The following is a 14,562-nucleotide window of genomic DNA, read 5'->3' as shown; positions in this document are numbered from 1 at the left end:
TTTGGTAATTGCGCCCAAGGATGAACCAGACTTGTGGAGGTCTACACTTGTTTTTCTGAGGTCTTTTGATTTTCCCATGATGTCAAGCAAAGAGGCACTGAGTTTGAAGGTAGGCCTTGAAATACATCCACAGGTACACCTCCAATTGACTCAAATTATGTAAATTAGCCTATCAGAAGCTTCTAAAGCCATGGCATAATTTTCTGGAATTTTCCAAGCTCTTTAAAGGCACAGTCAACTAGGTGTATGTAAGCTATGATCGATTACTGATGTGTCTTTATTAGATCAGATATTTCCAAACTGGGATACGCGATGCCGTTGGGAGTACCCCAAATAAAAATGTGATTCTCGCCAATTCCACAACAAATGGTCCATATTTAGCCAAATGTAGCTGCTGCTGCTCATGTTGGTATCTGTATGGATCTGTAATGACAGGGAGACATAGTGGCGTGGTAACGTGCGTGCAAGCAGTTGTTCCCGGCGCCACTTGGGTACACTGCAGTATCCCCCGAGAGGCTCTTGCTGCCAGGGGAATGCCTCACCGCTTGAAAGAAGTTTTGGACACAGTGAAAAATGGTTCACTTTAATAAAGCAAGGCCCCTGAACTGTATTTTCTGCTCTTTGCAATGATATGGGCAGTGACCATGTAACGCTTTTACAACATACAGAAGTGCGCTGGTCATCAAGGGGCAAAGTATTGACATATATATATTTTTTTTTTTAATTGAGAGACGAGCTTAAAGTTTTCTTTTCTGACCATAATTTTCACTTGTCTGATCGCTTGCATGCTGACGAGTTTCTCACATGACTGGCCTATCTGGGTGATGTTTTTTCTCGCCTGAATGAGCTGAATCTAGGATTACAGGGACTCTGTGCGGGACAAAATTGAGGCTGATTTAAGAAGTTGGAGCTCTTCTCTGTCTGCATTTAACAAGGACAACACACAGGTCTTTCCAGCATTGTATGATACTTTTGTGTGCAAGTGAACTCGAGCTTACGGACCATGTTAAATGTGATATAGCGACGCACCTGAGTGAGTTGGGTGCGCAATTACGCAGGTACTTTCCCAAAATAGATGACGCACACAACTGGATTCATTATCCCTTTCATGCCCTGCCTCCAGTCCACTTACCGATATCTGAACAAGAGAGCCTCAAAATTGTAACAAGCGGTTCTGTGAAAATGTTATTTAATCAGAAGCCACTGCCAGATTTCTGGATAGGGCTGCGCCGAGAGTATCCTGCCTTGGTAAATCACGCTGTTAAGACACTGATGCCCTTTGCAACCACGTACCTATGTGAGTGGATTCTCGGCCCTCACTTGCATGAACTAAATACAGGCACAGACTGTGTGAAATTATTTAAGACAGAGTTTGAGAGTCTATAAAAAGTTTGGGAGCCACTGGTCTAGATGAGGTGGAGGAGACAGGTTAACAAAGGATTGTTAAGCCTTTAGACAATTGAGACATGGCCTTTCTATGTGTGCCATTCAGAGGGTAAAAGGGCTTGAAGTGCCCTTTAACGGGCTATTGTAAATCAAATCAAATGTTATTTGTCACATACACATGGTTAGCAGATGTTAATGCGAGTGTAGCGAAATGCTTGTGCTTCTAGTTCCGACAATGCAGTAATAACCAACGAGTAATCTGGCTAACAATTCCAAAACTACTACCTTACACACACAAGTGTAAAGGGATAAAGAATATGTACATAAAGACATGAATGAGTGATGGTACAGAGCGGCATAGGCAAGATGCAGTAGATGGTATCGAGTACAGTATATACATATGAGATGAGTATGTAAACAAAGTGGCATAGTTTAAAGTGGCTAGTGATACATTTATTACATAAAGATAGTGTATACATGAGAAATAATGTAGGGTATGTAAACATTATATTAAGTAGCATTGTTTAAAGTGGCTAATGATATTTTACATCAATTCCCATTATTAAAGTGGCTGGAGTTGAGTCAGTGTGTTGGCAGCAGCCACTCAATGTTAGTGGTGGCTGTTTAACAGTCTGATGGCCTTGAGATAGAGACTGAAAAACAGCTTCTCGGTCCCAGCTTTGATGCACCTGTACTGACCTCGCCTTCTGGATGATAGCGGGGTGAACAGGCAGTGGCTCGGGTGGTTGATGTCCTTGATGATCTTTATGGCCTTCCTGTGACATCGGGTGTTGTAGGGCAGGTAGTTTGCCCCCGGTGATGCGTTGTGCAGACCTCACTACCCTCTGGAGAGCCTTACGGTTGTGGGCGGAGCAGTTGCCGTACCAGGCGGTGATACAGCCCGACAGGAGGCTCTCGATTGTGCATCTGTAGAAGTTTGTGCTTTTGGTGACAAGCCGAATTTCTTCAGCCTCCTGAGGTTGAAGAGGCGCTGCTGCGCCTTCTTCACGATGCTGTCTGTGTGGGTGGGCCAATTCAGTTTGTCTGTGATGTGTATGCCGAGGAACTTAACTTACTACCCTCTCCACTACTGTTCCATCGATGTGGATAGGGGGGTGTTCCCTCTGCTGTTTCCTGAAGTCCACAATCATCTCCTTAGTTTTGTTGACGTTGAGTGTGAGGTTATTTTCCTGACACCACACTCCGAGGGCCCTCACCTCCTCCCTGTAGGCCGTCTCGTCGTTGTTGGTAATCAAGCCTACCACTGTTGTGTCGTCCGCAAACTTGATGATTGAGTTGGAGGCAGTCGTGGGTGAACAGGGAGTACAGGAGAGGGCTCAGAACGCAACCCTTGTGGGGCCCCAGTGTTGAGGATCAGCGGGGTGGAGATGTTGTTACCTACCCTCACCACCTGGGGGCGGCCCGTCAGGAAGTCCAGTACCCAGTTGCACAGGGCGGGGTCGATACCCAGGGTCTCGAGCTTGATGACGAGTTTGGAGGGTACTATGGTGTTAAATGCTGAGCTGTAGTCGATGAACAGCATTCTCACATAGGTATTCCTCTTGTCCAGATGGGTTAGGGCAGTGTGGTTGAGATTGCATTGTCTGTGGACCTATTTGAGCGGTAAGCAAATTGGAGTGGGTCTAGGGTGTCAGGTAGGGTGGAGGTGATATGGTCCTTGACTAGTCTCTCAAAGCACTTCATGATGACGGGAGTGAGTGCTACGGGCGGTAGAGGCTGTTCCAAGGGTGCAACTCAATATTAGGAAGGTGTTCTTAATGTTTGTTTGTGTGTGTTTAACTATACGTGTGGTACTATACTTGTTTTACAAACTGGGGAACTTTTGTTAGTCTCCACACTGTGAAATGCTATGTCTAGGGGGTTTAGGGTTAGGAGCTAGGGTTGGGGTTAGGTAAAATAGGATTTTGAATGGGACTGAATTGTGTGTCCCCACAAGGTTAGTTATACAAGGTGTGTGTGTGTGTGTACAGTATTTCTGCCGAGACTACATTTGAAATGGATAGTCGATTCAATGAATGGGAGCAGCTAGCTTCTCATTGCTCTTATGCTAATAGCAATGCCCCCTCACCCTTTTCACCACTGCTGAAAACAATCCTAGGGGAAATACCGTTGCAACTACATGGTTCCATCATTCAGCATCTTGTATTTGTATTTCTTCTTTTAATTTCATGTATGTTGTGATCTGCAGTTACATAAATGTGATGATTATCTTTGTTCTTGCCACTATTAATCTCCATATTAACCAAACAGGTGAAGAAATATGACCAGAATGATGACAAGGTGGATCCTGAGAAACTACCGGGCCTGGAGGAGAATGACCTAAAGCCAATTGAAGGTCAATCTGAAAGAGATCGTCGAGGGTTGTGGAGACATTTAACAATGTGACATTCACTCTGTCTCAGTGTGTTAAAACACAGATGCAGAGACAAAGTTTGACTTCCTAGTTTTATAATCCTAACATTTATTGACAATGCATGCAACCAACTTTTACTTACTTTATTTTTATGACGTCTATTTGACAGGGATAATGCACATTAATCAGCATTTATGTAATGCATGTGCCAGATTTGGCTCAAAGGCTAATTTCACCAGTAAGACATTATCCTTGCGTCGGAACCCAGACAACATTTAAACGACCATGTGATGTGGGTTAGCAATTACTTTTGGAGCACATTGTTGCTAGTGTTTGAGTTTGAATCCGACCCATGCAATTTCTAACACACACTGTCCGCCTAACTTTGTTTCTCTCACTGTCTCTTTCCAATAAACATGAAAAATACAGAATTGAGTGAGAATTCCCACTCTTTAAAAAAAACACACAAAACAATTAACCCTGCCTTCTGTCGTGTCCATTTCCCCCAAAGATGTGAATACTAACGGAGGTGGCAACTTCGGCGACCACCACAGCGATGGGCTCCACCGGGTCAGCGAGGAGGAGGAGGTAATGCTGGCGCCCGCCACCTCACCCGAGGGCTACGCCTCCATGTCGGGCTCGGCTGCTGCCACCTACACAGCAGGGGACTGTGAGAACAAGTGCCACTCCCACTTCCACGACACGGTGGGCGAGGCAGACAACCTGCACCACCACCACCACGAATACCATCACATCCTGCACCACCACCACTCTCAGAACCACCATCCACACAGCCACTCGCATTCGTACTCGGAACAGCACTTCCAGCAGGCGGGTGTGGCCACGCTGGCCTGGATGGTTATCATGGGCGACGGGCTGCACAACTTCAGTGACGGCCTGGCCATCGGTGGGTTCACGTTTTAACTTTGCCTCAATACAAGGGGAAAGCGTCAGGTTGATAATGCTGTTTACGGTTTTGTTTTTCTTTTCAGTTATTTGAGGATGACCTAAATAAATTGATGAGGAGAGAAATGAGTTTGCGCTATTACAGAATCAATCAAATGTATTTATATAGCCCTTCTTACATCAGCTGATATCTCAAAGTGCTGTACAGAAACGTTATTTCTTAACCTTTTTGTAAAGGGAAAGGGGATACCTGGTCAGTTGCACAACTGAATGCATGCAACATAAATGTCTTCCACATTTAACCCAATCCCTGTCAGAGAGGTGCGGGGGTCTGCCTTAATCAACGTCCACATCATCGGAGCCCGGGGAGCAGTTGTTGTTTTTGGGTTAAGGGTCTTGCTCAAGGGTTATTTCATGTTTCTTAATGACTTATGACAGGGGCGGCGTTCACGGAAGGGCTGTCCAGTGGCCTCAGTACGTCGGTAGCCGTGTTCTGCCATGAACTGCCTCACGAGCTGGGTAAGACACAACAGCCTAGCCAATACTTACAGCTGTCATTTTAACTTGAGGTGGACACTTTTGATGTTGAATGAACACCCCCTCTCTTTTTTTAACAGTAGCTGTCAAAACTGCTTTCAAAGGTGTGGTTTTCCCCAATTGCATCAAAATGTTGTGCAATGACTGGGCTTTTGCATGTTTCTCTCCCTGTGGCAGTAGCACTTGCAATTTGAAAGCACTTTTGTTTTGTTTTGTTCTCTCATAGAACGCACAACGACAAGCTGACCAATAGACAAGTTTGCTACTATGGGATTGTCTTCATAAATGTGGACAGCTTTAGCATCTTGAAAGTGCGCCTATTCAGAAATATTTTTCCATCTTCCATATTTTTGGGGTTTGGCAAAAATGTAACATTGGTGCAGTGCCGCTGCTAAAGGAATCTAGAAAATAACACTGCCTAGTGCGCTGCTCATTGAATTGTTGCATCTTTTTCTCCGGTCCATGTGTCCTAAAGCCTTGCATCCTTCCTCCCCCTTAGGTGACTTCGCTGTGCTGTTGAAGGCTGGCATGACAGTGCGACAGGCCATTCTCTACAACATGCTGTCTGCCATGATGGCGTACCTGGGCATGATCACGGGCATCCTCATTGGGCACTACGCTGACAACATCTGCATGTGGATCTTCGCCCTCACCGCCGGGCTCTTCATGTATGTTGCCCTGGTGGACATGGTAAGTCCCATGATTTGAACATTATTAACATGCATGTCTGTGTACTTGCAGGTTCTTGAAAGGACATTGTAAAGAAGATGGTGTAGCTTTGTAAATGATGGCATTATTGGCCATACTTTTTCAGTGTTTTGCACAGGCCATAGTCATATTCAGTAGGGGTGTAATGGTACATATTCGTACCAAACTGTTCATATAGGGACCTCTGTACATAAATTATTTTGAATAAAAACTTTAGGTCAATAGGCTATGCCTACGCTGCGTTGTGTGCCTCTTGAGTAAATCAGAGCTGAAACATTTCGGGCTATTCTGCTAAAACAACTAGAGCCTATGCTCACGTAATGAAAATGTGGATTTAATTGCTGCGTTTCAAACGTTCTTTTTTTGTGTGGCGCAGCCGGGAACTAGTTACAGTGGTGGAAAAAGTACTTAACTGTCATACTTGAGTAAAAGTAAAGATACCCTTTTTAATAGAAAATGAGTCAAGTGAAAGTCACCCAGTGAAATACTACTTGAGTAAAGTATTTGGTTTTAAATATAAAAAACAACAATAGAAAAGTAACTGTAAAAAATATACTTAAATATTAAGATAAAAAGTAAGAATAATTTCAAATTCCTTAAATTACGCAGACTAGATGGCACAATTGTCTGTTTTTTATTTATTTACGGATAGCGTGGGGTACACTCAGACAAACTAAGCATTTGTGTTTGAGTCTGCCAGATCAGAGGCAGTAGGTATTACCAGGGATGTTATCTTGATTAAGTGTTTTAATTGGACCATTTTCTGTCCTGCTAAGCATTAAAAATGTAACGAGTACTTTTGGGTGTCAGAAAATGTTTGGAGTAAAAAGTACAAGTATTTTCACTAGGACTATAGGGAAGTAAAAGCAAAAGTTGACAAAAATATAAATAATAAACTGCAGATATATTGGGCCAGCAGGGAGCCTAAGAGCATTGGGCCAGTAACCGAAAGGTTGCTGGATCGAATCCCTGAGCTGACAAGGTAAAAATGTGTTGTTCTGCCCCTGAACAAGGCAGTTAATGATGGCCTACTGGGGAACAGTTGGTTGTAAATAAGAATTTGTTCTTAACTGACTTGCCTAGTTAAATAAATGTATAAAAAGTAGTACTTTAAAGTATTTTTACTTAAGCACTTTACACCACTGACTAGTTATGTACGATGGTGAATGGTGGGGTTGATAAACCTGGAGGATTCTCCATCCTCGTTATGTCCAGTTTGGGAACATTGGCTTCCCAGTAGATTACAATGGTGATGATGGACAGAGAGCATGTTGCCAATGCTCAACGAGAATAGCCCATTCAGCAGCCAACACCTCATGTTTACACATTCCTACCACCGGAGAAAAATAGCACAACTTTGTCTCCCCAGACAGAAGCCACTCCTCAGTAAAAAGGCACATGACAGCTTGCTTGGGGTTTACCAAAAGGCACTTAAAGGCTTGCAGACGATGTGAAACAAGATTCTCTGGTCTAACCAAGATTGAACTCGCCATGCATCACGTCTGGAGGAAACCTGGCGCCATCCCTACGGTGAAGCATGGTGGTGGCAGCATCATGCTGTGGGGATGTTTTTCCGCGGCAGGGACTGGGAGTCAGTCAGGATCGAGGGAAAGATGAATGGCGCAAAGTACAGAGGGCTCCTTGATGAAAACCTGCTCCAGAAGACAGGACCTCAGACTGGGATAAAGATTCACCTTCCAACAGGACAACAACCCTAAGCACACAGCCAAGACATTGCAGGAGTAGTCTCTGAATGTCCTTGAGTGGTCCAGCCAGAGCCTGGACGTGAACCCAATCTAGCGTCCCTGGAGAGACCTGAAAATAGCTGTGCAGCGACACTCCCCATCAAACCTGACAGAGCTTGAGAGGATCTGCAGAGAAGAATGGGAGAAACACCCCAAATGCAGGTGTGCCAAGCTTGTAGCGTCATACGAGGCTGTAATCTTGAGCCTGCCAAAGGTGCTTCAACAAAGTACTGAGTAAAGGGTCCGAAGACTTATGTCAGTGATTTCAGTTTTTAGCAACAACAAAAAAATTGCAAACATTTCTAAGCCTGTTTATCCTTTGTCATTATGGGGTATTTTGTGTAGATTGAGGGGAAAATACTATTTACAACATTTTAGAATAAGGATGTAACAAAATGTGGAAAAAGTCAAGGGGTCTGAATACTTTCCGAAGGCACTGTAACATCACATACCGGAGTGGGAAATGAGAAGTACTGTGCTACACACCCTTTATGAAAGTCACACAAGTGCGAATATTTTTCTGTTTGTAAGAAAACATTATAGCATAGGCCTATACAATGTCTAAGCCATGTTTACATATTGATTTCACATGCATATTGCACTTTATTTTAGTGTTGTTGATGAGTAATCGTGTGTTAAAAAGAAAAAAAAGAAAATAAAGTGTTTTGTGTTTCTGATTTTGTTCTCTTAGCAGTCATTATGTCTCGTGACAATGAATGGAATCAGGAATACCAACACTTTGCATTTTCTTACTGTACTAAATTTTAGTTTAACTGTTGACATTTCATTTTCCTGCTAAAAGGAAACCATGAACCCAAAACGGCAACAGGTACCGAAACATGGGGTTGGTGAACTGTTACACCCCTAATTTTCAGGCCATGCAACTGTTTTTGTTTTTTAGCAGTAGTCAGTTGTCCTCCCACCAACAGAGCAACATCGAGTTTTTTTTTTTTTTTAACCAACCGTCATTACCATCTGTTATGCTGGTTCAGCAGGACTTGTCAAAAAATACCCATCCCATCAATGCAAACCGAATTGTACTGTTGCTTAGCTTTTTGCTTAGCCTTTTGCTTAGCTTGCTGATAAGTGGCCCTCTGAACCATATGGCCTCTTCTCACACACTCTCTGTGAGAGAAGCAGGTAGGGACTGAATGGGCTGTCACAGGCAGCTGTTGTACAGCCCAGCTAAGTCCCCTCAAGTCTGACCTCTTGTGGCCATGTTGAATGCATGTGATGTCTTCCAAAGCTGCATAAGAGCAATTTCTCGACCAGGAATACATTTAAGGTGCGTCTGTGATTGGAGGCTTCTGTTACCACAAATTTACATTACAAGCGACTTAGTGGCATTTCAAAATATAGTAAAAGTATGGATCTCTTGTGATGTCAATATCGCAATGTCAATATAAATTCGATAAATCGTGCAGCCCTACCATCATGCATTTTAAAAGCAAAAGGGTTGGTGTAATTATTGGTTGGAGAGCATTTCCACCATTTGTTAAATCCTTTCAAGAAAGTGTAAAATTGCATATTTAGCGGAAGGGTGGAGAATGGGGATGCAGGCTTGGCCTGTTTACTTGATTCTATGCCTTGAATTAGCTGCTTTCCCAGAACTTCCATTCAGTACAAACCAGTGTTTGATGTTTTACAGGTCCCGGAGATGCTCCACAACGATGCTGGGGACCACGGCTTCAGCCACTGCGGCTTCTTCCTGCTCCAGAACGCAGGCATCCTGTTGGGCTTCTGCATCATGCTGCTCATCGCAATCTTTGAACACAAAATCCAGCTGGAAATAGACCTCTAAACTGATGGATCTCAAACCTGGTCTCCAAGGACCCCTGTGTTTGCAGGTTTGAATCCAAACCGAACTTGGCACTGGGAGAAGGAATAGATTAATCGGACATGGTTAGTTGATTAGAACAGAATGTAGCCTTAAGTTTGATTGTAAGCCCACATTCACAGGCATCCTTGGAAAACCAGCAGTGTAAAGAAACACTCCTCAAACTCACAGGACCAAGCGCCGTGTGTCTCACCTGCCAAGTGGCCACATCACGAGTCAGCCATTACTGTGTCTTTCCCTCATCTCCTCCAAGAAGTGAAAAAAAAAAAATGAATAGTGTGAACATTTCTTTTTGGTCAAGGTTCACCTGTTGCAAAATGTCAATTGGCATGTATTCTGTATGTTTTTTTTTAATGTCTGTGAAACCTTTGTTGCATAGTTGTCTGTCTTCCCTTAGTGTGCTTCATGTTTTATTTCTGGTCAAGATTTACAGTAAAAAAACAAAATGAAGGACTGTGTTTTGTTGACGGGATGTTTGGAAAGGACAAGCTTTGTTTGTGGGCGTCAGAACAAAGGCCAATCCTTTAAATGTTGTGTTTATTTCAAATCCACAAGGGTCAAGTGAAAGCTCATTGATTGGGCAAAGAGGCTCCATGCCCAATTTCGGGGCACTGTACCACAGGTTGTGACTTTAAACATTGTAAGTGCCAGTCGGCTTGAGCCTGTTTTAATCCCAACCTATCCCACCTCCTTGGTAACAGTGCACCAAGTCTTTAAATGCCCGATCAAAATGAATCAAGCCAATTTACGGGCAGTTAATCACTATGCCTCTGGAATTGTGTGCATGGTGTTATACTCTGGGGGGGGGGGGGGGGGACCTAGATCAGTCTTAAGTCTGTTACATTGTCCACAGAGGAAACTTGGTTGTAAATGTGTTGGAAATTAGCCTTTATTTTGCAGGGCTATTTCAGAGGTACAGTATCTCACAAGTAACAGTGTTGAGCATTTTCTCCCATGAAAGTAGTCTATTAGAGAAAAAAGGCTCCATCTCTATCCCTAAGTTTGTTAATTTAGCCAGTGTCAGTAGGATATCCAGTCATGGGACTAGATAGATAGCGATCGATCTGATACATGAAAATTCTCTCTTCACTAAGTGATTATAGTGGTAACTTCTTTCAAAGGTCCTATGATGAATGTGTGATCTATGTCTGTTCAGAATGAAGCCACTCAAAGTGGTATTATGTTTTTAAGTTATCGTGACAATATCTCATCTTGCTGTGTTTTGAGAAGATAACCAAAAGTTTGGTTAGGAAAAATTAATGTTTTCATCCGTTTCACACACTGTTTAGGAAGAGGTATATCATGAAGAGAACCTGTTTGTGTGCCATTATTTTACTGTTGTGTACGTCAGGCAGCTTTGGATGTAATATGTGTTACTTTACATTCCAGAAGAAAATAAAAGTTATTGCCTACCACCACCTCTTTGGCCTCACTGGATAAGTAGAGTATGACTGCACCCACAAGAATGCAACGTGAACATTGAAGAGACTTTTGATCTGGAACTTGAAAGTAGTTATGCTGCTGGGGCAGGTCCTCTGACATTGAACTCAACTGACACTACCACTGAATAGGGTTGGGCAGTATTCAGATTTTCATACTGTGGGGGGGGGGGGGGGGGTGACGACAAAACAATTTGAATGTCTGCTGTAACCAAGAAGCTTGATCTTGACACTTTGCTTCCAAAATAAGTGTTACGAGTTTAGCTATCATTTAAGTTAGCAAAACAAATGCATTAGCTGGAGCCCTGAGCTGGATATAATTTAGATGTCTTGTACTTTTAATCACACCGTCGGTATTTGGAATATCCTGGTATACCGCCCAAGCCTACCACTGAAAATTGCTGCCATCCAGTGGTCAAATGACCATTCTAAATCCATTTGCCGGTAGCAGGTGGTGTGTGTATTGGTAATGTAAACACTACCATATCAAGTCATTGTACCTTGTTGATATACAACATGAGCTACTTGAATTGTAGGTGCTACTTCATACAACTGTGATAAGTTGAACAAGCATTTTAACATCCTCACAGGTAGGGTAACGTATTTTGTTTGTTACCCTTTCTTATTCAGCCTTCAAGCTGAAAACATTGGACCTCATTGACATAGAACTCTTTCTTCATCAACTAGGCTGATGAAGAATCATGGATACAAGCTAATGCATCCAAGCAGGATACTGTATGTGGTGACCCAGAACAGTCAGGTGTTTACTTCATATTTTAGACCCCCATGGAGTGCCTGTTTGGTCGCTAGCTAGCCAAGAAGAGGACACGGAGAAACAAGAATCACGATCATATAATTTCTAGCATAGCCAATGTTACATTACCTTCACAACCAAGAAGAGGACACGGAGAAACATTACGAATTATGATTATATTGTAATGAAACAGCAGGGAGCAGGTTTCAAACCCTCGACCTTCTAGCCCTAGGTCCGGCGCACTATCAACTGTGCCACAAAATTATGCTCATGCGGCAGTCGATTTCCGTGCTTATAAACCCAGGGTCGTTACACTATAATTTCTAGCATAGCTAACGTTACCTTCACAACCAAGAAGAGGACATGGAGAAGCATTAAGAATCATGATTATATCATTTCTAGCATAGCCAACTAGCTAGCTAACGTTACATTACCGTCACAACCAAGAAGAGGACACGGAGAATCATGATTATATCATTTCTAGCATAGCCAACTAGCTAGCTAACGTTACATTACCTTCACAACCAAGAAGAGGACACAGAGAACCATTAAGAGTAAGAAATATGATATCATTTCTAGCACTGCTAGCTAACGTTATATTACCTTCACAACCAAGAAGAGGAAATGGAGAAACATTAAGAATCATGATTATATCATTTCTAGCATAGCCAACTAGCTAGCTAACGTTACATTACCTTCACAACCAAGAAGAGGACATGGAGAAACATTGAGAATCATGATTATCTCATTTCTAGCATAGCTAACATTACATTACCTTCACAACCAAGAAGAGGACACGGAGAAACATTAAGAATTATATTGTAATGAAACAGCAGGGAGCAGGTTTCAAACCCTCAACCTTCTAGCCCTAGGTCCGGCGCACTATCGACTGTGCCGCAAAATTATGCTCATGCGGCAGAGTCAATTTCCCTGCTTATAAACCCAGGGTCGCTACACTATAATTTCTAGCATAGCCAACTAGCTAGCTAACGTTATATTACCTTCACAACCAAGAAGAGGACAAGGAGAAACATTAAGAATCACGATTATATAATTTCTAGCATAGATAACGTTACATTACCTTCACAACCAAGAAGAGGACACAGGGAAACAAGAGTAAGAATCATGATTATATAATTTCTAGCATAGATAACGTTACATTAACAACCAAGAAGAGGACATGGAGAAACATTAAGAATCGTGATTATATCATTTCTAGCATAGCCAACTAGCTAGCTAACGTTACCTTCACAACCAAGAAGAGGAAATGGAGAAACATTAAGATTCATGATTATATAATTTCTAGCATAGCCAACTAGCTAGCTAACGTTACATTACCTTCACAACCAAGAAGAGGACATGTAGAAACATTAAGAATCATGATTATATCATTTCTAGCATAGCCAACTAACTAGCTAGCTAACGTTACATTACCTTCACAACCATGAAGAGGACACAGAGAAACATTAAGAATCATGACTATATCATTTGTAGCATAGCCAAATAGCTAGCTAACATTACATGACCTTCACAACCAAGAACAGGACATGGAGAAACATTAAGAATCATGATTATATCATTTCTAGCATAGATAACTTTACATTACCTTCACAACCAAGAAGAAGACATGGAGAGTAAGAAACCTGATTCTATCATTTCTAGCATAGCCAACGTTACATTACTTTCACACCCAAGAAGAGGAAATGGAGCAACATTAAGAATCATGATTATATCATTTCTAGCATAGCCAACAACTAGCTAGCTAACGTTACATTACCTTCACAACCAAGAAGAGTAAGAATCATTATTATATCATTTCTAGCATAGCCAACTAACTAGCTTGCAAGCTATATGAATGATACAACAAAATGAGCTACTCTCGTTGGGGATCACTATGGCTATTTGTAAGAACAAGTAACGGTAAGACCCTATCTGGGAAGCAGATTGCTTCAACATTCTACTCAATACATTGTCAATGAGCTCTGATTTAATCAAAATTGGCTTGGACATACAATGACATTGCAAAAGGAGGCAAATAATTAGTATAAACGTTTGTCCTCATTTTGATGATGCCATATTGATTTTAGCAGTATAACATTATCTAGGCTAGTTAAGATTCAGGGGAGACCACAGGATATTAACAGTTAACGTTAGTATTGCTAGCTAGCTATTTTTGGCCCTCAAGACCACTTTATACGCATACTTAATACAAGTCTGAGGTTGACGAGTGCTAATTTCTCTCAACGTTTTAAAAAGGGTAGTAGACTTTTACAGATCATAGTTTAGCACAAAACTAATGAGACTGTTTCAGCATGTGCAATGTAACAATTCAAAACATTCATCATTTTAGAAAACATATATTTATATATTTAATAAACATTTAAAAACAATACATGCTACTATAGACCTGCTAAATTACTCACATCTAGCATTATTTTTTAAAAATAATTATATATTTATTTTAAAAGATGCAGCCGTTATTCATAAAGCAAACATTGGATGACTTGGTGAAGGTGTGGTAAAGAGAAGCTATCTGTCACAACCTGATCTGTTTCACCTGTCTTTGTGCTTGTATCCACCCACCTCCAGGTGTCGCCCATCTTCCCCATTATCCCCTGTGCATTTATACCTGTGTTCACTGTTTGTCTGTTGCCAGTTTGTATTGTCAAGCCTACCAGTGTTTTTTTTTCGTACTCCTGTTTCCTTGAGCCCCTGTTTTCTAGGTTTTGATCATTCTGCCTGCCCTGAGCCTGCCTGCCGTTCTGTACCTTTTGCCACTGCCCTGGATTACTGACCTCTGCCTGTCCCTCTGTACCTTACGGACTCTGCCCTGAACTACCGACCCCTGCCTGCCCTTAACCTGTCCTTTGCCTGAC

The 14,562-nt window shown here is 42.1% G+C and overlaps 1 protein-coding gene across 1 annotated transcript in view; it reads left to right on the top strand.

The window, feature by feature from the left end:
- Positions 1-10,911, top strand: part of slc39a6 (solute carrier family 39 member 6) — a 32,260-nt gene extending 21,349 nt beyond the window's left edge. The window contains exons 8-12 of the mRNA XM_020466983.2: positions 3,658-3,742; positions 4,272-4,667; positions 5,105-5,185; positions 5,703-5,893; positions 9,305-10,911. Coding sequence (XP_020322572.1) covers positions 3,658-3,742; positions 4,272-4,667; positions 5,105-5,185; positions 5,703-5,893; positions 9,305-9,457 — 906 coding nt within the window. The 3' untranslated portion in view covers positions 9,458-10,911. The remainder of the gene's footprint in view (positions 1-3,657; positions 3,743-4,271; positions 4,668-5,104; positions 5,186-5,702; positions 5,894-9,304) is intronic.
- The last annotated feature ends 3,651 nt before the right edge of the window (positions 10,912-14,562 follow it).

Source organism: Oncorhynchus kisutch, linkage group LG30 (assembly GCF_002021735.2).
Source record: "Oncorhynchus kisutch isolate 150728-3 linkage group LG30, Okis_V2, whole genome shotgun sequence".
Classification (NCBI taxonomy): domain Eukaryota; kingdom Metazoa; phylum Chordata; class Actinopteri; order Salmoniformes; family Salmonidae; genus Oncorhynchus; species Oncorhynchus kisutch.
The sequence above is the reverse complement of the archived record's forward strand: the minus strand, read 5'-3'. Positions and strand labels throughout refer to the sequence as shown.